The 26,886-nt window shown below is 51.1% G+C and overlaps 2 protein-coding genes across 3 annotated transcripts in view; one reads left to right on the forward strand and one right to left on the reverse strand.

Annotated features, from left to right (window-relative positions):
* Positions 1 to 20,195, reverse strand: part of MAU2 (MAU2 sister chromatid cohesion factor) — a 31,734-nt gene extending 11,539 nt beyond the window's left edge. For both annotated transcript variants that reach the window (XM_059918029.1, XM_059918028.1), the window contains exons 1-12: positions 19,902 to 20,195; positions 9,366 to 9,383; positions 8,930 to 8,995; positions 8,129 to 8,224; positions 6,534 to 6,628; positions 4,405 to 4,432; positions 3,881 to 4,036; positions 2,589 to 2,735; positions 2,411 to 2,501; positions 1,178 to 1,281; positions 509 to 586; positions 140 to 205 (exon numbers count right to left, since the gene is read on the reverse strand). In XM_059918029.1, coding sequence (XP_059774012.1) covers positions 140 to 205; positions 509 to 586; positions 1,178 to 1,281; positions 2,411 to 2,501; positions 2,589 to 2,735; positions 3,881 to 4,036; positions 4,405 to 4,432; positions 6,534 to 6,628; positions 8,129 to 8,224; positions 8,930 to 8,995; positions 9,366 to 9,383; positions 19,902 to 20,177 — 1,221 coding nt within the window. In that variant the 5' untranslated portion in view covers positions 20,178 to 20,195. The remainder of the gene's footprint in view (positions 1 to 139; positions 206 to 508; positions 587 to 1,177; positions 1,282 to 2,410; positions 2,502 to 2,588; positions 2,736 to 3,880; positions 4,037 to 4,404; positions 4,433 to 6,533; positions 6,629 to 8,128; positions 8,225 to 8,929; positions 8,996 to 9,365; positions 9,384 to 19,901) is intronic.
* Positions 20,196 to 20,465: 270 nt separating this feature from the next.
* The window catches only part of SUGP1 (SURP and G-patch domain containing 1), a 29,296-nt gene continuing 22,875 nt past the window's right edge, over positions 20,466 to 26,886 (forward strand). Inside the window, 4 exon segments of the mRNA XM_059918030.1 lie at positions 20,466 to 20,506; positions 20,508 to 20,581; positions 22,270 to 22,441; positions 26,244 to 26,344. Coding sequence (XP_059774013.1) covers positions 20,481 to 20,506; positions 20,508 to 20,581; positions 22,270 to 22,441; positions 26,244 to 26,344 — 373 coding nt within the window. The 5' untranslated portion in view covers positions 20,466 to 20,480.

Genomic DNA, 26,886 nt, shown 5'->3' on the forward strand with positions numbered 1-26,886 from the left:
CACCGCTGGCATCAGGCTGAGTGCTGTGGAGTCACCCGCTGACCATGGTTTTGTATGGCTGTTGTCCTCATCACAGACCACGCCCGACTCCTTACTGAGAAGCACTGCCTGCCCCATAAAGCGAGGGCCGGCACCTTACCCGCAAAGCTGTGGTGAACTGGGCTTCAGCGTTGTCCATGCAGTTGACAGAGACACAATACAGGCCCTGGAAGAAGAAGATGCTGAGGGCTCAGAGCCACATGCAGCTTGCCCGCGCCTGCACAGCTGCACCCAGGCAAGCCTGACAAGTGACTACTGAGCTAGCTATATCTGAGCTTTACCCTGACAAACAGGGTGAAAGATAGCATGCTTAATTATTCCTGCCTCCTGGGACCTAAGTCAACTTGGACTTGATGACATGCTTGTCAGAGTGAAGTCCACTGGGAAGGTTCTGAATTCTGCCTGGGGTGGTGGTCACAGGGTTACTCGCAGGGATGGGGCTGGGGGCGGGCAGCCCTCATGCACTCACCAGCAGTGTATGTAGCTGTGCTGCGTGGTTGGAGAAGAGCCGGGGGGATTGCTGGCACAGCTGACAGACCTGGGAGATCTGCCGGAAGAGAGCATGTCTGACATCACTTGGCCTGTAATGTGGGACCCAGTGCCCTGGCAGCATTGAGGAGAGACCCCAAAGCCGGTGGGTGTGCCCATGTCCTGCCCAGTCTAACTTGGGCACAAAGTCCCAGCGGATGTGCCCATTGTGAGGATTAGGCACGGCCTTGACCTCTTTGAGGATGGTGACCCTTGTCCATTACCCGCCTTCTCCCTTTCCAACTTGCGTCTCAGCTGTACAGTACCTTAACCCTTATCAAGGCCCCCGTGCCCTTTCAGGAAGGTGGGCATAAGGGATTACGGATCACAGGGCAGGAGGAGTGCTAGAACTGCCGTCAGGGGACCCTAAAACCCCAGACCCCATGTTCCTTGGGCATGCCAACTTTTAGGTAAAAGCCTCTGATCAGTTGTGTCCATGCAGGGTCGTGGACTGCCAAGTTATAGTCATATAACAGATGACGTCCTGCTGACACGCACTGGCGACACATTTACATTCTCCCACATGACACCCTCCGAGACCCAGCAAACTCAAACCACTCTACCCCTCAGCCTTCCCACCCTGTGTGTGTGCAGCCCCCAGTGGCCTCACCTCCTGCAGAGCTGTGGCCTTGTGTCCTGTGACGAGCCTGCACATGATGATGTGCTCGAGCAGGATTACTTGGAAGGAGGACAGAATGGGGCTGCAGTCGAGCACTGGGGGTAAGAGGCAGGGATGAGCATTCGAAGCGTGGGCGGAGAAGACAACTGAGGAGACACTGACCCCTGCCTCCTAGGGGCTTCGAGCCCTCCGGCCACACCAGCCCCTCAGCTACCTGGGTCTGAGCCCACTTGCTCCGCTGGACACTGGCCCAGCACCCAGTCTGTCACCTTGCTCGGTGCCCACAGCACCCTCAAGCGAGGGGGTGCATCTCCCTGTCTAGGTGAGGAAACAGGCTCATAGCAGGCTTTGGTGACCAGAGTATTGTAAGAACAAGAAATCCTGGAGGGATCTGTCTTCCATCCTCACCACACCCCGACCCAGCTGAGTGCTCAAGGGCACTCTGGACACAACACATTCTAGAAATGCTGAAGTTGTCTGGGAGACTGAGGCCACGGCGATAGGCCTCAGGCAACAGTGGGGGGACCCTAGCTTCTGGCTGCCCCAAGCGGCTGTCCTCACATTGGAACCAGACAGCACTTTCCCAACTCATCTGAAGGGAAAGAACCGCAGCCCCCGCAGGCATTGGTTCTCTGGCTCTAAGGCTCTTCCCCAGCAGCACTGACAAGGGCACAGGGAGTGAATGAGGTTAACAGGCGCACAAGCCAGCCAGGGATATGTGGGGCTCTGGGTTCCTACTAGTCAAAGGTCCATGATCGCACAGGATGGATTAGTCAAGCATCCAGGAAGAACCCAGGGCCTCCAGAGGACCTGCTGTCAGTCAGTTCCAATCCCAACCGCACCCTGAACACAATCCACATCACGATACTGATAATAGACAGCAAAAGCAGCCACCGCCTGTTTCAACTGAGCACTGCCGCCCCAGCAGCCCCCAGTGGAGTCCCGCTAACCCGCATGGCTATCTTGCGCAGTGAGGGGGACAGGACAGAGACGGCACAGCCACCCCACAACACAACCCCCTGGGGATCAAGGATCCAGTCCAGGCCTGGCCTGCTCTGCCCGAACCTGGATCGTCCCCATCTGCCAACTGAGGTAACAAGATCCATGGGGCAGGGACTCGTGCTGCAGTCTTTAAAGGTCCTTCAGGCCCAGCATAGGAGGTGGTGATCGGGCCGCCCACCAGGGGGCTACTTGACCCACTGAGCCCCACAGAGCCTGACTTACTCTTGAGCTTCTCCAGCTGCATGAGGGCCTTGTCTGTGTACTTCTGTGCCTTCTCCAGGTAGCCGGCTTGCATGGAGTGCATCACAGTCACCTGGTGACAAGATCAGATGGTGGTGGTCACTGGGGCCCTCTCCTCTCTCACCTGGGCCACCAGGCCCCGGCCCCTCCAGGGACTCACCAGGTAGACAAGCACGCACATGTGCTCCTTGGGCAGCCAGTGGAAGAGGTCAGCGGGGTTGCTGGGCAGGATCTCATCATCGTGCAGTGTGGAGATGGTCTGGATGCACTGCTGCAGCTGCTTCAGGCATGGCTTCACGCTCTTTACCTGCAGCAGGCAGACAGCAATGCACACCTGAGCACCCGTCTGCTCCTATCAGGTGCCAACCACCCTTAGCAGGCAGGTGCCCACAGTGGCAGCTAGCCAGGTCCTGCCTGCCCATCGGCCCCTCAGCCCTTCCTTTCCGGGAACTCCTACCACACCCACCACTTGCAGGAAACCCACCCCCCAAGATGGGTCAGCCAGCTTTCAAGGCACAAGGCAGGGCCAGGAAGGTCATCTGTGGGACTGAGGCTCCACCACCACCCAGCGCTGGGCACAACACCAAGGCCCGGGAAAGGCCTGTTCAAAGACCCTGCTCCAGCCACATTTTCTCCTTCCTGCAGTGACCTCAAGAGAGGAGGACACGGCTGGTTATCCTGGGAGGTGTGAAGTGGCCACTCGGAGTCCTGCAGGTGCCGTGGTTTATACAGACTGGCCTTTCTGCACCAGGAAGCCCCATCCCGAGGCCCTACAGGCCATCTCCACAGCCGTCAGCACCCTGTGACAGTTTGCACTGTGCTCCTATGTGTTGACTGAAGTGCTCGGCCCAACAGGCAAAGGTTGGTGCATGTGGGGCAACCAGGAAGCATGACAGGGCGGGGAGGGTGCGTGGGGCAGCACCCATCCAAAAGGCTGAGACGTTCCCCCATGTACAGGTACAGCTGCTCCTCAACCATATGAGGGTTATTATGGGCTTTTTGTGTATGTGCCTCAAACACAGCTGATTTTGTTAGTCCCTACTCAACTCCCACAAAGCTGTCATTAACTGGGGGGTAGTGGACAGACACTGCTTGAGCACCTGCTGTATGCCAGGCACCAATGCCAGAATCCCCAGTGTATTTTCTTGGATTCCCCAAACTGCCCTCAAGGTCATCTGACCATTCACACACTGAGTAGATGTGTGTGAGGCCACAGCTATTCCCGCTATAAGGGCAGAAATGGGACAGACCCATTCCTGGAGTGCCCTCTGTCCACAGAGGTACAGTACTCATGCCAGAGCACAATAGGGCTGTGGGGGAATCGAGCCCTGAACGACAGACGTGCCCAGTGGTGAGGGACAGGAGGAAATCGCAGAGCTGATGTCTTAGCTTACAGGCCCACCCACCACCTGCCTGCTCCCCAGCAGCCTTCAGGTGAGAGGCACTACATACCTGCCCAGCATCCAAGTAGTGGGTCACCTGGAGCACCAGGAAGAAGACACGCAGAGACTCTTTCTGGATGGGGTTCCCTTGCCAGTTCTCAACTATCTGTCCACAGAGGGTCAGCAGTGGGTGGACTTCCTGCAACTTGCGCTCCATCAGCAATAGCTGGGGAGGGAGAGGTGCACGTGCTGGGAGACCCTCCTGGTACAAAGGACTGCCGCCCACCTGCCCACGCGCTGTGGGACTGCTGGCACCACGAAGAGAGGGTGCATAGCCGGGCTGGAACCCAGGTCTAGGCAGCTCCAACCCAGGCTGCTCTTCCATCAGCACAAATCCCACAACCTGGAACCTGAGTTTTACCTCTGAATCCAGCTGGGGGACACGGGCCTGCCCCTCGTGGCTGCCTGCCATGCGTGAGGGTCTGGGCGCCTGAGGGGCCACGACATGGCAAGCAGGCGAGGCTTTGGCAGACCTCGTGGGGACCCGGCCTCACATCCACCATACCAGCCCCAACCCATCCAGCCTCCACTTACCATCCCTTTGCTGAGCAGGAACAGTGCCCTGGAAAAGAGAGGGGCAGTCAGGTCTGGGAGACTCAGGCACCCCCTGGGATGACTGTGCCATCTCAACATTCACAGGAACCTAATGAGCCACCTCTGGGACAGTTAAATGGATGACAATGGACCCTGGCCAATTAGGTTTGTTTTATTTATAAGAGGGCTCTATTTTGTTCTATTCTATTTGTTTTTAGCTTTTTCCTGTTTAGATACTCATGTGGTTCAAAAGCTCAGAAAGCAGAAACACGTGCTCAGAAAGCACGGAGGGGCAGGGTACAGGACAGCACATCCACCATAACCTTACTCTCGCTGACACAGCAGATCACACGTTCCACATCTGTGGACAGCACAGGGTGGGGCAAGGAGGGAAGGGGGGTAATTAGGCTCAGGTGCCCACACCGAAATCTGCACCTCACCGTGGCCCCTCTGTGCCCACACTTCCTTGCCTATAACCAGCCAAGCCCCCTCAGGCTCTCCTGAGGGTTAAGGGGATGAAACTCAGGAAGCCTAGGCATGTCAGCAGCCTCGCTGCCCACTGTCCCCACCCTCAAGGGTGGCGCGGCCAGGAGATTTCTACTGTCTTAAATCTTTCTGCACTTTCTAAACAAGCACGTACTGCTGTCATCAGCAAGAAAAATAATAAAATGAACACAGTAAAAGGTTTACGAGACTGCCAAAAGACAAAGAAGGGCAGCCCAGCCTCACCCCAGTGCCTAGGGGCTCCTCACGGCACTGGCGTTGGGACAGGCTTTTAGGATCGGCTGTTGGGCTGTTGTCACAGTTTGTTCAACATCTAAGTCTTTGTCCCACCAGTCTGTGCAGAGTCCCCATGTGCTGCAGCTGACACCCCGTCAAATGGGCATCGTTCCAGGTGAGTAGACTGAGGTGGAGGGGGTCCCCGTCACACAGTGAGAGATGTCTATACTCCCAGCCACCTCGCCATTCCTTGTTACCTCACGGCGTGGACACTCTAGGGTCTACTGTCTGACTGTTGAAATCTAAGGCCTAGAACTTCATGTCAAGGTTCCCATATTGTCACATCACTAGGCCATATCCCTGAGATCAGAAGTTCTGTGTCAGGCGACCTGTAGGCGCCATGCCCTAGTGAGGCCCACCCAGGTCACCTGCCCACAGTGGTACAGAGGCCTGTTTGAGGACACCTGTGAGTGAACATGTGCAGTGTGTGGCCATCCCCATGCCCTGCAAGGCATGAGTGTCAGCCTGAATCCAGTGACGGCCACAGCACGAGGAGGATAAGACGGGCCAGGAACACAGACCAGACTGTGCGACAGTGTCCATCCCAGGGCAGGTTGGTCGAGGGATGACAGCCTGTGGGGAACTGTGTGGACCCCTGTGAGCACTTGCAAGTCCAGAGCTCAGAGAATGGAGTCAGGGACTGTTCTGTGCCATAACCCCACGGGACAAGCTTAGATTTTGTGTTTCCAGAATCCCAATGCACACAACAGAATAAGAGCACTGCTACCTGGAGTCTGGAATCCTACTACAGAGGATTCTTCTCTTTAGGGGAAAAAGAGACAGACTGGAGGCTCTCTTAGAGGGCACACAGTGAAGCACTGGTGGCCTCAGACCTCTGACCCCAACCCCAGGGCATTAGCCTCCAGGTAGTCTAAGCAGTTTCACGCATAACATGAACCTATGTCCCTTCTTTTACACAAATGTCCACTTACTCTGTCTCCTGTTATGTATCTAAAAACTCCTGGGTGTCCCCTGAGTGGGGACACTGGTTGCCAAGCATGCTGCCCACACTCTCTCCAAGCACCACTCCTGCACTGCACCAGGAAGGGGATCAACCCAGAAAATCATACGAGCCCTTTTTATTTCAAGAGATACTAGAAACGTGCAAGTGCTGATGGTGCTGAGAATGCCAGCTGCCCCTCACCCTCACAGTCAACTCAACAACTTCTCACTTCATGAATCAATGGGGCAAAAGCATCTCGGTGCTGCCTTAATTTGCATGTCTCTTACTATGTATAAGGGTGGCCATCGTTTCATGCTGAAATGCCATTTCTATTTGTTGTCCAGGATCAAGATGGCCAAACTCTTTCCAAGTAAGAGGAGGAGGGGTCCAGGGAGAGGGTGCCTACCGTGTGTACTCAGATCCCACCACCCGGGCGTACTCGGCCCCCACACCCAGGAGGTCACAGGCTGACACCAGGTCCTTCTCAAGTGTGTGCAGTTGCTGAAAAGAAGAACGAACAATGACCCTCATTTCCAAACCACTTGCTTTACAGTACCTGACCTTATTGCTGGGGAGTTAAACTGAACCTCCCTAGGTCAACAATATTGCCTCATGTCAGTTTTCAGCTAAATTAAGCATATTATCCCATCATCAGTGTTTGGGTACAGAACTCCACTTCGTTTATAGTGTACATCATCTAAGCTTAATGGTGCATACAGCCAGCAGTTAACACTCACAGGTGCAGACCCCTCCAGGGCTGTGAGAGTATGTCTGAATGCTTCCCAGGTCACTTTCAGAGGGTGGTCACTAGGGGAGCAGCCAGAGGAGCCTCAAACAAGGAGGGACTCTTTCAGGGGTAAGTACCTATGGGAGTTTCAAACCCAGAAGCCTTGACAGGCTGAAAGGCAGGGACACCTGTGGGGCCTTGGTTGAGATCTTGGGCTCCGTGCTCACAGCACAAACCAACTCTGTGACCTGAGGCAGGTGACTCACCGCCTGGCCTGCTTCCTCCTCTGCCAGCAGGCACAAAAGCACATGGAGGATAAAAGGAGGACAGTGACATGCAGGGCAGGAAAAAGCCTGGAGGGAAGGCAGGGGCCCAGGCTAGGTGAGCTCTTCTCAGCAGGGGACCCTCTGAGCCAAATCCTCCTGGCATTAAGGCTCCCCCAGGGAGCAGGGGACACTTGCAGCCCAGCACCCACTGTGTGTTCAGGCAGGTGATGGGGCTTTATCATGGAGGGTGGGCGAGAGGTGGCCTGGTGGGTAGGCTGTGTCAGGGGCAGGAGAGGATAGAGGATGGCCAGTGCTGGGGAGGTGTGGGCAGAGCCCAGGATGAAGAGGCACTCCTCATGAAGGAGTCTACCCAGCCCCCGGCCTGCAGACTCCTCCACTGTAGCCAGGAAAGCCCAGCTGAGAGAGCCCCTCACCACCCGAGCATCGCAGAGTGCAGGGACCAGGCACCACCTACATCTGAGGAGCTTAAGGGAGGTTGAGGGCAGAGGGGCTGTGTGGAGCCCAGGGTGAGGCTATACCCCAGCAGGCCCCAAAAGTGAGCTCTAGGAGAAAAGGCTTGACTCCAGCATTTGCTGCCCAATAGGCAGTCCCTTGGAATCTCTGCACAGCTCTCAGAAAACAGAGTGGACCTCTGGCAAGAAATGCTCCCTAAATTTTGATGAATGCAGGCCAAAGGGAGCAACAGGAGGGAGGGGAACATGAAGACTAGGCCCCAAGTCAGCTCCAGGGGAAGGACACTCCCACCAATCACCCCAGGTGCTGCTGAGTGAGAGGCCCACCCTGGGAGTACCGCCTCCTGGCGACAGTCTGGAGGGGACTTGTGAGCAGGTCAAAGAAACGTTCCTGTGTCCCCATCCGCTCAGTACAGCAGCCTGAGGAAGACCCGTGTGTCCCAGAGTCTGCTTATTTGTACTTGGGGCAGCTGTGCCCCAAGGTCACGGCCCCCAACAGGCACCCACGCATCTCGGCCAGGCCCGCAGTACTCACAGCAAGCTGGAAGAGCAGGCGGCAGTGCCAGTATGGGGTCTGCTGTGAGATCTGGATTGCTTTCCGCAGCAGTGGCTTTGCTGCATCAACGGAATTCTGAAAGGAAACAGTGAAGTTTGGGGAGGAAAAAACAAGGTGGATTCCTTATGCAGCAGCTGCGGAGCCAGAAGGCCATTCCTGTTCACACTTACCAAAGGATTTGTGGGTTGCCAATGTGCTTGATTAAAGAAGTAAAGATATTTTATTAGACTCACTGGCTGGGAAGTTTTTGCATCGACCTTAAAATAACTCCCCACTCAACTAAACTGAAACTAGCTTTAGTTCAAAATCCTGAACAGTCAAATTGATAACAATTGCTGTCTTTCCTGTTCTGCAACTAGAGAGAGGGGCCAGGGGCGTGAAAAGGGGTCACTGCTCAATGCTGGGAAAGGCAATTTTCAGCTACACCTGACGTCAGGAACCAGCTTAAGGTAAACTATATAAACTTGTTCAGGAACTAATCATCTTTAGCCTAGGAATCATCTTTAGCCTAAGTTTAAACTATATAAACTTGTTCAGGAACTAACCATCTTTAGCCTAGGAACAAGGCTGTTTTCCAACAGTCCTCAGTAGAAAAAGATTCTGCTAGCTTTTGTTAGCAAGTGATCACCCATGGCTGCCCCATGCCAGGCGTGGGAGATAAGAAAATTAAGAGAAGTCTTAAAAGCCAGAAGGGAATCCACTCCTGAGAGTCCCAGTTTGCCACTGTGCTTTGCTACAGGGAGAGGGAGTTTGCTTTCAGAAACCTACATATGTTCTTACCTCTTGACAGTATAATTCAGACAAAAGACTTGCTGCTTCAAATTTAACATCTTCAAACTGCGGGATCTAATGACGTCCAGTTAAGGAAGTAGAGACACTGCAAGATGGTCAGTTTAAAAGGGCCACAGCTCAGCGTTCTTACACTGCAGAGGCTGGCCGGACGGGCGTATCCCCACCCGCTCTAAAACCCCAAGTTCACATATTCCCCCAGTAATCCCTGAGCTTGCTGCTGGCTGGGTGTGGAGCTGGAGGCTGGGGCATGAAGAGGAGCACAGCACCCAGGGAGAAGCTACTGGTCTGAAGGGATGCTTCAGGTAATCTGTGGGGCAAAGCCCAAACCCAAGGTGTGCATTATAGGTAGGATTCAAGTTTATAACACATTTTTTTTATTTAGAAAGAGTTTTCCTTAAAGGGAACAGTACCAAGAAAAGGATACTTGCTGTGATATCAACCACTGAAAGAGAAAGAAAAAAGGATTAATTCTCAGCCATACACTTTGCACATGCTTAACTGGTTCCACTTTGGGGTTTACACAGGTTGTCTTATCACCAAAGGCTGCACGTGTTCAGTTAAGTGGGAAGATGGCCTGCTCAGCCTAAGAGGGTGGGCTTGCTTTTCCTCTAATCCAGCAACCAGGGTGTGTCTGGGGGAAAGGGAACATGAACTTGCTCCCCCACTCACGGGCTTCCCGTCCTGCCAGGCTCCTGAGTCAGAACTGGAGCCCTCTCCCACTACAGCAGCAATGCTTCACAAGGGGAAGGAGCACAGAGGGGCCACCACATGCCATTCACTGTAGTACGCCAATAGCAAATCATGACATGAGGAATTAATTACAATTAGAGAGTAGGTCTGTGGGTGTCAGTCCTTCCTGGAGAAGTGACATTTAAAAGATGTTTGGAAATGAGCAAAGTTAGCCTCAGAGGGGAGGGAAGAGTACTCCAGGAAGGACTGGTGTGGGCAGCACCTGGCCAGGGGAAGCAGGGATGATTCTGAGTTCTGAGCTCACCATCCCTCTCTGCTAGTACACAGGCTGGGACGTGGTTCAGACAACGACATGCTCCCACTTGGCCTTAACTGTGCCCTGGAGTTTCACATTCCAACAGGAGGCAGTGAGGTCCCAGGACAGTCCACCACACTGACCACAAGTCTGTCAGACCATCAAGGACTCAAGCATATACCTGACGCTGTTCCTGCTGACCCACTCGTCCTGCAAACATTCTCAGAGCCTCAGCGGTTGCTGGAAGGCAGATCCAGAGCCCAACAGAAGACTCTTACTTGCCATGCACTGTGGGAGAACAGTGTGTGTGGTGTGTGTGTGTGTGTGTGTGTGTGGTATGTGTGTACGCACGCGCATGTGGAGGGAGGTGGTGGGGGTTGGGGTGTCTGGGGCTGGGCCTTGAAGGATGAGGATGTAGGTATGGGTGGCCATACCTACAGGGACAGGCAAAGAAGGAAGAGGAGGTGGTCCAGGCAAAGAAGAGCAGAGGGCCAGGGAGGTGAGGCTGGAAGGCGCATTTGGTCTCTGTGCCACTCATGTGACTGTGGGTAAGAATGCCCTGATGTCACCCCTGGAGCCTGACCCAGTCAGAGGCATAAAACAAAAGCACCTAATCAGATCCAAGTTTTAAGAGCATCTTAGATGCAGCAAAGGATGCAGAGGGAGGGGGAGGAGAAAGAGGAGCCAGAGGCTGAAGGCCCATGGGTCTGTTGGCCACCAGGGAGAAAGGCCAGTGACGCCAGCGGGACAGCCTTGGAGCTCGAGATGTCTCTGGGGCTGAGTGGTGGCCAGGGAAGTCACCAAAGAGGCTGGGGAAGACTTGGAGCTGGTCTGGAGACCAGCTGCCTGAGAGACACAGGTGGGCCAGGAGGGGGAGCTATGGGAGCAGAGGAGAGGGATAGAACAGAGAGAAAGAGGGAACATGGAGAGCCACCAGGCTCCTGTGTCTGTCACACACACATACAAGTGCACGTGCACATAGAGCCCAGGCAAAAGGCACTCTGCAGTCAGCCCGGGTGTCCCCTCCCAAGGCCCCCCTGCAACAGGGTCAGGAGGAGCTGAGGGTCCCAAGAGGGACAGGGCCAGTGCCTGCTGCCAGGAGTGTGGCCCCAAGTGAGGCTCCTTGGCTGAAGACCATCTACATGGACAGTGGGGACAGGCCTAGCTCCAGCCTCGTGTGATGTCACGAAGCTGGTAAACACAGAAGTAGGGGCCTGCTTTCTACTCCTCCTCACTGGGAAGGGCAGTCGAGCAAGAGACACTCCTGAAGGCCACCAACTGGGAGGAGGGACAAGACACCGTGTAGGAAACTCTGTGACTAAAAAGCTGGGTTAGGGACATGCTAAGACCTGCTCCAACCTCGAGATTCTGTAGTTCCATGACTTAATCTCCACATGCAAGACATATCTCAGGCAAGGCCTCCATACTCAAGGGGAGCCCTTTAGAGAGAGTACAGGGTGGATAAAGACACACATGAGAAGCATTTGCCCTCCACTCGGAGCGCTGTGTGGCTTGCTCTCAACAACCCAGCCTGGTAGCCAAGGCGAAGTGGGCTCAGTAAACCCATCACCTACAGCTGAGTTTCCAAGTCAAGCTTGGCCATGCCTCAGGACCTGGCGTAAAGCTGACTACATCTGTGTGTCACTGCCCCCCAACAGAGGTGAAGAGGGCAACAAGAGGCGAAACTCCTCCAGTGGGGTGAAGAAGTCTTCCTTATGAGTCTGTGGCCCAGGGATGCTCTCCCCACTGCACAAGGCATACTCCAAATTCACGTGAGGACAGTCCACAGAAGTATGTCCATGGTGGGCAGACTGTGAGGGGACACAGCCAGTTGCCTACTGCCAGGGGAGGGCCCCACTATGCCGACTTCTCCAGCGCCTTGGCCTGTGCTGCTGGGCCCAGGCCCACATGGGCCCATCAAATGTCTCTTCATTTGGGGCTTTTGTGTGGTTAACATCTATTCAGTAGACATTTGGGCTGGACCCCACTGACATCTCTTTTCTGTAAGTCAGGTGTGTCTGTTAATGATCAGTTTCTGTCTCTGACAGTTCTCTCTGTTTTCTGACCTGAGGGCTGGAGAAAGAGCATCACATCCCCCTGGGGCCTTTAGTGACTATGGGGAGAGCTGGAAAGTAACATGTCCAAAGTTTTAAGACTCAAACCTTCTGGAAGGCCTTGTCTGTCAGTGTGAGAGGCTGTCAGGAGCGCTGCTCTAGGGGCCAGAGGACAAAGTTTGAGGTGTGGCCCCACATGGGAGTTAGCAACACTCCAGTTCCTGGAGGAGCTGGATCCTAGTGGTCCTTAGCATCCATTTCCCAGAGCCATGACCTGCCACCATTCTCTCATGCATGCACTGTGGGCCACCACCCCCCAACACACACACAAATTGGGGATGTTGGATAAAGCCCCATAATGTGCCTCATCATGATTCTGTGTCCCCAGTGCCTACAATGGGTTGACACACGGGAGGCTCTAAGGAAACATTTGTTGCACGAATGATGACTTTATCTATCATCACAAGGAAATGAGGGCTTCCTCATGCACAAATGGCCACAGAACTGAGGCTTATGCCTTTTTTTTTTTTTTGGCTGCACTGGGTCTTCGTTGCTGCGCGCGGGCTTTCTCTAGTTGCAGCAAGTGGGGGCTACTCTTCGTTGTGGTGTGTGGGCTTCTTATTGTGGCGGTTTCTCTTGTTGCAGAGCACGGACTCTAGGTGCTCGGGCTTCAACAGTTGCAGCACGTGGGCTCAGTAGTTGTGGTGCACGGGCTTAGTTGCTCTGTGGCATGTGCAATCTTCCCGGACCAGGGATAGAACCTGTGTCCCCTACATTGGCAGGCGGATTCTCAACCACTGCGCCACCAGGGAAGCCCAGGCTTATGCTTTTTAAACACAAAATTCTAATTCCTAAGTGGCATCAGACATCTCTTTGTCTTTAAATGTCACTGTTTCTTGCTCAGGCATCAGTGTCAGTGACCCCTGAGCCGTCCCCGAGATGACCCATTTCTGAAGCTGTAGGACTAGCTCCATGTCAAGGTGAGCCAGTCACTTCCCCAGGATTGTCAGTCAGAAGCCAATCAAATCACTTGGCTTTTGTACCTTTTTTAACACTTGCAACATAAATTCATAATCAGAAATCTAGATATTAGAAAATACGTCCATCTCACAAATTACCCAAGGTTGCTACCTCAACCTATGTTTTACTTTGTAACATTAAAATACAGCTTTTATGTCTTCTTCCTGTCATGGGAAAGCAGCCAAAGTGAGAGTCCCGTCACTGCCAGGAAGCCTGCAGGTGTGAGGCAGAGGTGTGGATGACCCTACCAGAAGCCTCTGGGGTCACCTTGGGGTTCTCAGGAAAAGCAAGGGTCACCACAGGGCTAGCACGCACCCTGAGGGGTGGAAGGGCTGGGATCAGCACACTTCTCATTCCTAGGGCATTCAGTTCAGGGCTGAGTGTTTCAAGCCTTCTTGTACCTCATAACCAAGGTAACTTTTTCTTAAAAATCAGGTTTTTTTAAGTCACCAAAATGTGTAGAAATAGTTATCAACTGCAACTCCTCTGGGGTGGAAGCACAACATTCAGGAGCCAGCCTTGCCTCTCTCTGCCATGTGACCATGGCTACAAGCAGCCCGGTCAGTACTGTCATCGGCAAGTCGGAAGTGGTCTCTACCTAGTGGGTCTGGTGAGGATCCAAAGAGACAGTGCTCCAAGAACCATGAACGCAGGGCCTGGCATGTGGAAGGCACCAAGAATACTATAATAATTCTCAGGCAGGAACCGGAAGAAGTAGGGGTTGCAGGGGAGACAGGGGGCAAGTTGGAAGAATCATGAAGTAAAGGTTCCTAAACACATTTTACTTCCTGAAGTCAGATGAGACTCAGAGAATGAGTGAAGAAAATGGAACTGCAAACGGGAGGAAGCACAGATACTCTTCCATGAAAATGCTTAACACCAAGTTCTGCAAATGCAGCTTCTGTACCAGGTTCTGCTCCCAGCTGATGTAGCATGGAATTTACCAGGACACAGCCGTGATCCTAAAGGATGAAAGATGTGCTCCATCTGTGCCTGATGATGAAAGGCCCAGAATTGAGCCCTTTCAGGCCTTAAAATAAGAAAGGGAAGCTTTTAATCACTTGCTGGGAAGGTAGCCATAGACTCTCGGGCTAAACCTGCAAGCACCATTAAGGAGTGTCTGACTGGCAGTTTGGAGCTGCTTTCTAAGTCAGACGAACAACCACTAAAAAGTAGCCCCATTGCAAACACACAGAGAAAGCAAACATGGCATCAACACAGATGCTGCAGTCACAAAAGACCACTGTCCAAAGAATGACTGCCTGAATTATACCAAATAACGAACAATCCATTCCAGAGAAGTAGCATTTCTTCCTCTGTGGCTTTCAAATCAGCAAAATCTAAGGATGATGATGCACTTTCCAGATAAATTAAGAAAGTTAAGGGGGAAATAAATACACATCTAAGTACAGATATAAAGATTCTCAGTTCCACAGTGGAAGCACAAATGACTGAAATGGAACTGTTTGAAAAACAGTAAAATATAAAAGAAGACTGAAAATTTACACAGGAATAGTATGTAGCAAGAGGAAAGACAACAAGGCAAAAATGAAATGAAAAAGAACACAATCTGACAAAACCTGTAGAAATAGCTTCACAAAGTATCTAGCCAAGAGATTTCTATGTAAAGCGACATTCTTTATAATCATGAATGATTTAGTCAGAGTCACAAAGGAGTCAAGAATTCTGTTGAGGGGACTTCCCTGGTGGTGCAGTGATTAAGAATCTGCCTGCCAATGCAGGGGACACGGGCTCGAGTCCTGGTCCGGGAAGATCCCACATGCTGTGGAGCAACTAAGCCCATGCGCCACAACTACTGAGCCTGCGAGCCACAACTACTGAAGCCCGCGTGCCTAGAGCCTGTGTTCCACAAGACAAGCCACTGCAGTGAGAAGCCCTTGCACCGCAACAAGAGTAGCCCCCGCTCGCCGCAACTAGAGAAAGCCCGTGTGTAGCAATGAAGACCTGACACAATGAAAAATAAATAAATTAAAAAAAAAAAAAAAAGAATTCTGTAGATACATCCACATCCCTGCCAAAACCATAAGCAAAAAGAGAAGGCTCTCTGGTGAAGTGTCTTGTCATGTACCGTAATAGTTAGAGGACCTGCTGAATAGATCCAGGGAATGAGGCAGCCAGCAGGTACTCCGAAGGCCTGCAGAGGCAGGTACGACTGAGAGACCAATGGCTGCAACTTGGATAAAGCTGCTGAGGAAAGGGAGAAATACCCTCCATCCCTCTGATGGGAACCCTTAACAAACGAACTGATGAAGCAGATGGGTGAGTATATTACACATTCCTTCTGGAAAGCTTACAAATACAGTTGAGGAAACAGAAATAATAATCTACCCTTACATATAAAAAAAGGGATTACAAACGAGGTTACGGTCTCTCATAGGAAAAGCAAAAGATGATGAAAATAATAGTTAAGGAAGATGAATGTAATACTAAATTCAGAGGTCAATTAAAAGTTTTACCTATAGCACTTATATGATTCTTTACCTAGTAAAGAATGAAAGGAAAGGAAAGGAAAGAATAAAAGTTGACAGCTCCCTGATTTGGAAAAAATGCACAACTAATAAAGAATGAAGTTTAAAAAAAGCATGCTTGCATTGCAACACAAAAGGAGATGAGAAACAACAAAAGAAGGAAAACATTACAGAGAATGGCACTTCAACTGAAATCTGAACAAATTTTCATGTGGGGATGCACCTGACAGAAAGAAAGGTATTTCCAGGTGTAACGACAGTGCGACCTACGGAGGGTACCCTGTGGCTCTATGGAAGACCCCACAAGATTTAGGGTTCTGTAAAATCGAGGGAAAACTCTCCACAATGATAAGGATTTAAATTATGGGTCCAAAAGCCAAGCAGCTACAAGGAAGCAATCTGAGGCATGGCTGCTTCTCCTTGACAGCACTGAGTGGGCAAAATATGATAAGGACAATATACACAGTGACTGGACTTCCCTGGTGGCGCAGTGGTTAAGAATCCACCTGCCAATGCAGGGGACACAGGTTCGAGCCCTGGTCCGGGAAGATCCCACATGCTGCAGAGCAACTAAGTCCGTGGGCCACAACTATTGAAGCCCGTGTACCGAGAGCCCATGCTCTGCAACAAGAGAAGCCACTGTAACGAGAAGCCCGTGCACTGCAATGAAGAGGAGCCCCCGCTCACCACAACTAGAGAAAGCCTGCGTACAGCAATGAAGACCCAACGCAGCCAAAGATAATTAAGTAAGTTTATAAAAAAAAAATATATACAGTGACTATGAAACACTGCTAGAAACAGGCTAAATGGAAAGGAAAAAGTAAAACTGTCACTGTTTGCACATGACATGATACCATATACAGAAAATCCTAGAAATGTCACCAAAAAATATAACTTATAAATGAATTCAGTAAAGTTGCAGGATATAAAATTAATATACAGAAATCTGTTGTGTTCCCATACACTAATAACGAAATATCAGAAAAAGAAATTAAGAAAACAATCCCATTTACAACTGTATCAAAAAAAATAAAGTAGCTAAGAATAAATCTAACCAAGGAAGTAAAAGTCTTATACTCTGAAAACTCTAAGACATCAACGAAAGAAAATGAAGACTAGAGAAATGAATGGAAGCTATACTGTGCTCATGGATTGGGAGAATTAATATTGTTAAAATGACCAATCTACACAAGGCAATCTGCAGATCCAATGCAATCCCTCTCAAAATACCAATGGTATTTCTCACAGAACTAGAACAAATCTAAAAATTTTATGAAAACACAAAGGACCCTGAGTAGCCAAAGCAATATTAAGAAAAAATAACAAAGCTGGAGGTATCATGCTCCCTGATTTCAAACTATGCTACAAACCTACAGCAATAAAAACAGTATGGTAATGGCACAAAAACAGACACATAGATCAATGGAGGAGAATAGACAGCCCAGAAATAAACCCATACTTATATACAGCCGATTAATCTACAACAAAAGAGGCAAGAATACATAATGGGGAAAAGACAGCCTCTTCAACAAATGGTGTTGGGGGACTTCCCTGGTGGTCTAGTAGTTAAGAATCAGCCTTCCAATGCAGGGTACGTGGGTTCGATCCCTGGTCGGGGAACTAAGATCCCACATGTTGCGGGGCAACTGAGCCCGTGCACCACAGCTAGAGAGCCCATGCGCTCTGGAGCCTGTGCGCCACAACTACAGAGCCCACACACCACAACAACAGAGCCCGCACGTCACAACTACTGAGCCCACGTGCCACAACTAGAGAAAGACCCAATGCAGCCAAAAATATATTAATTAAATAAATTTTTTAAAAAACCCCACGATATTTCAAATAAAAAAAAGAAAAGAAAAAAGAAACAGGCTGAATGGCCTGAAGACAAGGGAAAGGAGGTGGCAGGATTTGTTGTTAACTGAGAGAAGGGAGAGCTTCAGAACCAGCACATCCACTAAAGGCACTGGGCCGTGAGGCCCGGGCAATCACAGCCTCCACCCTTCCCACACCCAAGGAAGCTTGACACTTCATTTGATCTCAGCCTCGTCACTGCTCAGCAGAGACCCTGATATCAACCAGTCACCGACAGCTCAGGCACTCCTAGGGATTGACCTGAAACCTTGAGCGGTTCTCAAGGCTTGCTCCCCCACCTCATTCAGGCCTCTGTTCAAATGTCACTCCCACAAATAGAGACTCCCTCATTACCTTTGCTAAAAATAGCTGTCAACTCCAATCTTCACCCTGGTTTTCATGGTTCTTCTATAGCTGCCTAACCTTTTACTATATATTCATTGTTTGTCTCCCTCACAAAAACATAAGCTTCTGTGGGCAGGGACTGCTTTAGTCACTGTTGATCCCCAGCACCTAGAATAGGGCTTGGCACCCAGTGTCAGCTGATTAAATACCTGCTGAATGAATAAAAGAAAAGAACTTCACAAAAACAACTACTTGGACTTCCCTGGTGGCGCAGTGGTTAAGAATCTGCCTGCCAATGTAGGGGACGCAGGTTCAAGCCCTGGTCCGGAAAGATCCCACATGCTGCGGAGCAACTAAGCCCGTGCGCCACAACTACTGAGCCTGCGCTCTAGAGCCTGCGAGCCACAACTATTGAGCCTGTGTGCCACAACTACTGAAGCCCATGCGCCTAGAGCCCGTGCTCTGCAACAAGAGAAGACACCGCAATGAGAAGCCCGTGCACCGTAACAAAGAGTAGCCCCCGCACACTGCACCTAGAGAAAGACCGCGACACCAACGAAGGCCCAACGCAGCCATAAATAAATTAATTAATTAATTAATCAAAACAAAACCCCACGACTTATGGTCTTGGCATGGACCCTGGCGATCTTGACCCTAGATTTTTTTGTTGTTGTTGTAAATTTATTTATTATTATTATTATTTTTTAAAAATTTTTGGTTGCGTTGGGTCTTCGTTGCTGCGCGCGGGCTTTCTCTGGTTGCGGCGAGAGGGGGCTACTCTTCATTGTGGTGCGCGGGCTTCTCATTGCAGTGGCTTCTCTTGTTGCGGAGCACGGGCTCTAGGTGCGCAGGCTTCAGTAGTTGTGGTGCGGGAGCTCTAGAGCGCAGGCTCAGTAGTTGTGGCGCACGGGCTTCGTTGCTCCACAGCATGTGGGATCTTCCTGGACCAGGGCTTGAACCCGTGTTCCTTGCATTGGCAGGCGGATTCTTAACCACGGCGCCACCAGGGAAGCCCTTGAGCCTAGGTTTGAGCTCAGTTTTGTTAATATGTTGCTGTGTGGCTTTGGGCAAATCACTTTACCTCTCTGGGCCCATATTGCCTCACTCCTAAAACAAGGAAGTGGATCAAGAAAGAACTAAAGCCCCCTTCCAACTCTTTACAGTCTGCAAAACAAAGATCTGATTATCCTACCAAAGGCAATTTGTTACTAGCCACCGGCGGGTTCAGATTTACCTCAGATCAACACATTTTTAAAATCGAAGTTGATTGTATTCAAGGAGTCTCTCCTCTAAGCAGAATAAAGCTGGGTAAATGGCAAATGGAGACACCGTATGACAGGAGCGCAATGTTGCTGTGCGTAGAAACAACTGCACAGCCAGAAGGGGCAGAATGATGGCCACCTTCCCCCATTCTTTGAGGCACCAAGATCCCACAGGTCAACATGGGAAGATAGGGCCTGCCCTCTGAAGGGGATGGATGAGTGGATGGTGGGAGGAAGAGAAGTCACAGGTAGATACGGAGAAAGCAGGAGCCCTGAGCCCTGGAATCCAGACACCCCCCCACCCCCCGCCCCAGTTCTGCCTTTTACAGGACCTCAAACGACTGCCTCCAGGCTCTGGGCCTCTGCCTCTCACCTATGACTCCCCTCATCACTGATGGGGGCACAGTACCCTCCAGACCCTTCTCAGACTTCCGTGTTCTGGGAGAGGATGCCTTCCGAGATTTCCTCAGAAACCGAACTTCAGATTCTTAAGGGATGCTTGGACTGTTACCTGGACACTCCCCTATACCCGAGTCATTTAAGAAGGGAGCGTTCAGGCTGATGCTCCCGGGGCTAAGCCCTGAGGAGCTAGAAGCTGCAGGACTCACTGGCCGATCTGGGGGCGTCCCCAGAGATGCCAAAAGGTGACATCTTGCTGCAAATCTGAAGAATTTGGAGACCCTGTTGCTCCTGAAAGAGGCAACTCTCGGAGTACCCGGAGCGGAGTCCTAGGCCTCTGCCTGTCACCAGAAACATTAAGTACGGTACAGGGCGAGTTCCCTCGGGTCCCGAGAGGCTCACGTCTTCGGGGTCTTGCTGCTGGTGCGGAAGTCACGCCCCAGGTCCCTGAGGACCGGCGCCGGCGGCCCCCGCCCGCCAGGGTCGCGACCCGTCAGCCCAAGCTCGGAAAAGAGCCCGCGCCTCCACCCTCGCGGCCCGGCCCGCGCTCACCGCCTTCTCCAGGTGGCTGCGCGCCTGCTCGCTGTTCTTGGTGTGGTGGTAGAGCACGGAGCCGAGCTGCAGGTGTGTTCGGGCCTCAATGCGCTGCGGCGGCTTGAAGGGGAACACGGCCTGCAAGCAGTGCACACACAGGCGGATTTTGGGCGGGCTGGAAGTGCGGAAGTGTTCGGCAAAGCCCAGGAGCGCCAGGTACCACGACTCAGCCGCCTCGGCCTGCGCTGCCTGGGCCGCCGCCGCCTGAGCCGCCGCCGCCGCCTGAGCCGCCATCTTAGCCTCCACAACAACAAGCTGCCGCCACAAGGAGGCGGAAGCAGGCGCGCGGGGCGGGGCCGGGAGCTCCTCGCGTTTCTCGCGAGAGCTGCAGTAGAAAGCATCCTGGAATATGTAGTTTGTATTTGGAGTGGCCGCGGCTCCGGGAAGGTCTGAGAAAAGGCGACACCCTCTGGTCCGCGGGACTGTGACCGGAGATTTCCGATGGGCTGAGGTTTGCAGTCCTGGGGTGAAGACCCCAGGTGTCCAAGCAATGGCAGGGCGTGGCTTGCCGACGCGGACTACATCTCCCATCAGGCCATGCGTACTATAACAAGCGTCCCCCGCCCCCCTCGCCCCCGGTGGCTCCGGAGCATTGTGGGATTGGGTGAGTCTCAAGATGGACAACCGGGATGTTGCAGGTAACAGCCCCCGCCTCTCCGCAAGCGTCTGCCTGGGTCTTCGGGCTACGCGTCCTTGCTTCGCCCTACCGTCGGGCCTGCCTCAACCCGCCGGCCCTTAGCCTCAGCCTCCCGGTGGCTGGAAGAGGCGGCTTCTGCACCACCCCCGTCTCCCGAGACCCCAGACCCAGTTACCCCGCCTCCCCCCCCCACCCCGTTGGTTTGCTGAGGACGGCAGGCTTTCCTTAAAGGCCGCCACCGGGATCTGCCCTGCGCCTGCTTTCCGAAATAACCGCCTTCAGGGCTGCTCTGAGCTCCGCTCCCCGAGCCAGTAGCAACCTTGGGCTGTCCTGCGCCTCTCTCTTCGTGGCAGCTCCTGACTGGCCTGTATCCCGCTTTCTGGAAAAGCTGTTTTTCTGAACTGCACTCGGCTTCCCTGTACACATTTTCCTGGGTCTTTAGAGCCCCTACTTTACCACAAGCCTTATTCTTCCCCCCCGCCAGCCCTAGCTCGCCCCCCCCAGACTGGGATACATTGAGGAAATATTCATTGTGTGCTAGGCACAGTGCTAGTTGCTGAGGATGTAGTGGTAACCAAAACGGGGCCATGCCTTCCTGAAGGCTACTTTCTACTGGGGCATCACAATGCATAAAAAAGGAAATATTTACAGAGAGTGAGTTATAATGATATGAGAGAGTGGAGGTGCAGGTTGCTGATATTGGGTGCTCAAGGAAAACCTTTTTGACTAGAAGATATTTGAGATGAGAAGATGCCAACTATTGGAAGGCCTGGAAGGCAGAGCCTTCTATGCAGAGGGGGCAGCAAGTGCAAAGGCCTTGAGAGCTTATCATTTTGAAGAATGTCAGGGATGAAGTGGAAGTGGGGAGGGGAGCCATCTCTGACAGGGTCTTGAAAATCGGCTTTCAGAATTTGGATTTTATTTTGAGTCCCATGGGGAACGTTCGAGGTGTCTTCTCCATCTCCACAGCTACCACCCTTGTCTGAAGACACCATCATCTTTTGCTTGGAGCCAGTAAGCCTCCTCATTGGTCTCCTTGCTGCCTATGCACTCTGTCCAATCAGTAGACAGAATGATCTTAAAAATAAAAATACCAGTTGGATCTTATCGGCTTAATACTCACCTGTCACTTCCTAAAACCCTTTAAGTAAAACTCAGACTCCCTATCTTGCCCTACCCCCGCTAGCCCCACCCCTGGAACCGCCTGCTCTGACCACATTGGACCCCTGCTTCTTACTCTGCCCAGATCACTCCCCATGTGGCTTTTCAGGAAGCCACCTCTTTATCTTTCTGGTTTTAGCTTAAATGTCCCCTTTTTTAACGGTTATTTTCTGGCTGCCCTAGCTGTACAGGTGGTCCTCTGTTATGCTTTCTCATGTTTTTTTTTGTTTCCAGCAGAGAGCTCTTACCATGATTTTGCAACTACTTTTTTGTTACAAGTCTTTTGTCTCCTCAGTCAGAGGTGAATCCCACATGGGCAGAGGGCCCTTCTGTCTTGATTAGCACCAAGTACAGCATCTGGTGCATAACTCAGTAAATGTTTGCTAAATAAATGAAGGAACAGACTTGTGAATGTCAATCTGAATGTCAGTTGCTGCAGGCGGCAGCATCTGGGCTGCTCCCATGGCAGCCGCTGGGCATGTTTTTGGAGCAAAGGTGATTTCTGATGTGCTTCTTTTCCCTCCCCAGGAAAGGCTAACCGGTGGTTTGGGGTTGCTCCTCCCAAGTCTGGAAAAATGAACATGAACATCCTTCACCAGGAGGAGCTCATTGCTCAGAAGAAACGGGAAATTGAAGCCAAAATGGAGCAGAAAGCCAAGCAGAATCAGGTGGCCAGCCCTCAGCCCCGGCATCCTGGCGAGTAAGTCTACCCTGAGGCTGGATTAGGGTCTTCGAGGGTCACCAACAGAGGGTTTTGCTTGCGAGAGTAGTCGAGGTGTTTCTGCATCTAGCCACAGCCTGATGGTGCAAGGAGGAACACAGGTGCACTTTCAGGAGGCTGTGTGACAGGAGAGAAACAAGGGGTGTATGGGAGCCCAGAGGATGGCTGCCAACTCTTTCACTCAGTGGTTATTTACTGCTGACCAGTTGTGGGCCAGGGGCCAAGAATACTGCACGGAGCAAAAACCCAGATTCCATCTCTGCCTTTATGGGGCTCACAGTCTACTTGTGAGGGGGAGTCCCAGTTATACCCCTAGAGCTCTGGTAGGTAACATGAGGCAGTGTGCTCCCAGATACAGCAGCTGCCATAGGGATGCAGAAGAGGCTCTGCATTCTGAAGGCCCCAGGCAGAGCCAGCCCTTTGAGGAAGCAGGAAAGGACTGCAAAGGGCAGAAGGGAGGTGAGCCCCTGTGTGTCAGGCAGCTCAAGCTGCTGCACCAAAGGGGCTGTTTCTGAGCCAGGAGAGAGGGTTTCCTCCTGACTGTCCTGAGAAACTCTGAGGGCACCCAAGAGTTTTGAGCAGGGGTGGTGTGATCAGGGTGACAAGATCCAAGAATTTCAGGGTGGAGATTGAGAGAGACAAGCCCCTTCCTCTGCGGTCTGAAGTGTGGAGCATGTTAGCCCTCCACTAGGGCTCTGTTCCAGCTCCCACCTTTTCTAAGAGTCCGTGGCTTCTCCTTGAGGGCGGGACTTAGAATTTATTCTTGTTGGAACCTCCAGGGTATTCAGGAACATGGGGACTAGATGTTGAGTGATCTGTGGGTGGGCTTGTGGGCTGTCACCCCTGGGGTTATGGAAGGACTTGCACAAAGATGGGAAAGGCCTGTAGGACTGCTTCCAAGAGGACCCCCTGGAGGCTGCTGGATCTCAGCGCCAGGATCAGGCAGCCAAAAAGGAACATCAGGTGGGTGGGTGCAGAGTACAGGTAGCTTTGAAAATAAGGTTGTTTTCCCCATTGTAAAAGCTTAGAACACCTTAGAATTTCGTGCTGCAGAAATAAGAAACATTCAGGTTGCCTCAAGAGAACAATTTTGATATATTCCCTTCCCATGTCATTGCTTTGTTTCACTAAATTGTGGTCAATTTCATATGTTGCTTTCCCACCCCACCCCCACTTTTTAAAGGAAAAGCTTCCCCCCAACCCGTGCGTTACAACTCTTTAGAACCGTCACAGTTTTAAAGTTTTATTTATTCATATTAAGATATGACTTACATGCCATAAAATTGACTTTTAAAACTATACAATCTAGTGATTTTCAGTATATTCATAGCATTGTGCAACTATTATCACTAATTCCAGAACATTTTGTCACTCCAGAAAGAAACCCCATGCCCATTAGCAATCACTCCCCATTCCCTCTTCCCTCAGCCCCTGACAACGACTAATCTACTTTCTGTCTGTGTGGATTTACCTATTCTAGATATTTCATGTAATACGCGGCCTTTTGTGTCTGGCTCTTTTCACTGGACATGATGTTTTCAAGGTTCATCACTTTGTAGCATGTGTCAGTACTTCATTCCTTTTTTTGTTGGCTGAATAATATTCCATTGTGTGGATGGACCATGTTTTGTTTATCTGTTCATCAAAAGCCATCATTTAACAGCTGTGTGATAACCCTTGCCATTTTTTTAATAGATTTTATTTATTTATTTATTTATTTATTTATTTATTTATCGATTGGCTGCGTTGGGTCTTCCGTGGCTGTGGGTGGGCTCTCTCTAGTTGCCGAGGGCTTCTTATTGCGGTGGCTTCTCTTGTTGCGGAGCATAGGCTCCAGGCGCGCAGGCTTCAGTAGTTGTGGCACACGGGCTTCAGTAGTTGTGGCTCGCGGGCTCCAGAGCGCAGGCTCAGTAGTTGTGGCGCATGGGCTTCGTTGCTCCATGGCATGTGGGATCTTCCCGGACCAGGGCTCGAACCCATGACCCCTGCATTGGCAAGTGGATTCTTAACCACTGCGCCACCAGGAAAGCCCCTGCCGTTTGTTATGGGTGGTTTTCAAGTGGGATTCGTGTGCTGACATGCTGTTGACCCGAAGTGTTTTCTGGGGGGGTTTTTTTGGCCACACCGTGTGGCTTGCGGGGTCTTAGTTCCCTGACCAGGGATTGAACCCCGGGCCCTTGGCAGTGAAAGTGTGGAGTCCTAACCACTGGACCACCAGGGAATTCCCCCCCCGAAGTATTTTCTTGTCCTTCATTGTCCCTGCCTTCTTTCTGTCCCTCCTGAGGGAGGTGCACACAGCATGAGGACAGGGCCAGGGTCACTAGAAGGCCCTGCTTGTTTAATGCCAAGGCTGGTTATCAGCAGAACTTTCTCTTTCATATAAAATAACTTTTACTGCCTTCTCTCTCTCTTTTGTTTTTTAACTTTAAAGATAATTCATATATGTGGTAGAAAACCTGGGAAGTAGAGGAGAAGAAAATGAGGAAGAAATAAAATCAGTTGTAACCCTGCAACCCAGAGGCAAGTGCTGGTTGCATTTTGATGGATTTTTGTAACAATTTTTCAGTCAAATATATTTTTACATAAGTAGGAGCACCCTGTAGATACTGTTTTACATCGTGCCTTTTTGTTTTTCATTTAACGTTGTGCTTGGTTGCTTTATTTATAACACTTTAACTTTTCAGGGCCACTCTATCTGCCTTATGGATGTCTCGTAATTTATTTAACCAGTGCCCCTTGTTGACTACTTAGGTTTTTTTCCACTTTTACTTCATTAGAACGGATTTCTAGGAGGATTAAACTTTACTTTAAAGGAAAAAGTTCAGACCTGTGGGCTCCCTGAGCTTTTCCAGTTATTGGGTGTGTCTGTATGATGGATGTGCCCCTAAAAGCAGCACATACGAGGAGTTTCTGAGGTTAGAGCAAGATAGTATGCTGTAGGAAAAGATGAAAGAAGTAGAATATATGCTATGATCACAGCCTTATTTCCTCTATTTCTAATCTAAGGGGCAAATCAAAGAAGTATATCAAAGTATTAATTGTGGCTTTTGTGAGGTGAGGAGACTTTTTTAGGGTTTTCTCCTTGCTTTCTGTATTTCTGTTTTTTTCCATGTTCCCATTTGCTCATAATGAGTCTCTATCACTTTTATGATAAGGAAAAATGAATTTGAATTAAACACTTAGGCCCCTGGGTTTGCTTTTGTGTTCGTTAAAAATAAATTTTTCTTTTTTCAAAATAAAACATACTCTTTTCAAAAAGAGAAAGTAATAAAAATATAAAATTCCCCTATGTTTCTCCCACCAAGAAATTGCTTTGGGTATTTTCCTCTGCACATGTGAAACCCACAGAAGCGCTGGCTGACCCAGGCATGGAACTGCGGTCACACGCAGGTACAGACACAGGCCCTGCCTTTGAGAACTCTACAGTCTAGCTGGGAAAACAGACGTAAGAATCAGTGATAGACCAGATGATTTGTTAACAATAAGTACGGCAGGTGCTTCTGAGCCATCTTTTTGGGGAGGCCCTTTGGACCTGGAAGGTCAACATGCGGGTAGAGAGAACACCAGCACAGATAGGATTGCTTTCACTAGAACAAGATTGTTCCATCTTACTACTCTGAAGACTGCTCTGTGCACTCAATTGTTCCCTGGCTTCTTTGGGGGCCTGTTTTGGGTCCCCTTAGGTGAGAACACAGGGGTGGGGGTGGGACTGAGGCCGACAAGGCGTGCTCCCTCCCCTCTTCTCAAGGCTTACCCTGTCTGTCCTCTGTCTCGGGTCTAGAATTGCAAACGCACACAACTCTAATGTTTCCAACAAGTTTGCCAACGACGGCAGCTTCTTGCAGCAGTTTCTGAAGTTGCAGAAGGCACAGACCAGCACAGGTGAGTGCAGTGCCCCCTGTCCCATCTCACCTCCTCCTAGAGCTCCCCCTGCTGGCTTTCTCTCCCAAGGGTCCCTCAGCACCTCAGAAATGGCAGGTCCCACCTTAGACTTGTTCCTCTCACCCCTTGTTCATTGAGCGTTCTCATTCTACTCATCCTCCCACTAAACGCCCAAGGGGAGAGTGCAGACCTTGCCCTCTAGATGCTTACCCTCAAGAAGTGGAGACAAAGAAGCCAGGTTTCGATCCAGGGGGTAGGGGCCAGGAGTAAGCATGCCCCAGGGTTGTGGGACTGAGGCTTGAGTTAGAGCGGCAGCCCAGGTGCAAGGAACAGGACCCTCTTCGGGCGGGGGCGCTTGGCCCACAGGAGCCCCATGGGACATGCCAGGTGTGAGAATCACCACCTGTGGGAAGCCCACCTGTATCTGTGGTTGTGCAGTTTATCAGTCTCATTTTTACTGTAAGAAAGTTACTGGTGAAACAGCTGACCTTCAACCTTTGTCAGGTTTCCCAGGTAACAGTGAAGACAGTTAACCCAAGGCT

Source organism: Balaenoptera ricei, chromosome 3 (assembly GCF_028023285.1).
Source record: "Balaenoptera ricei isolate mBalRic1 chromosome 3, mBalRic1.hap2, whole genome shotgun sequence".
Lineage (NCBI taxonomy): Eukaryota > Metazoa > Chordata > Mammalia > Artiodactyla > Balaenopteridae > Balaenoptera > Balaenoptera ricei.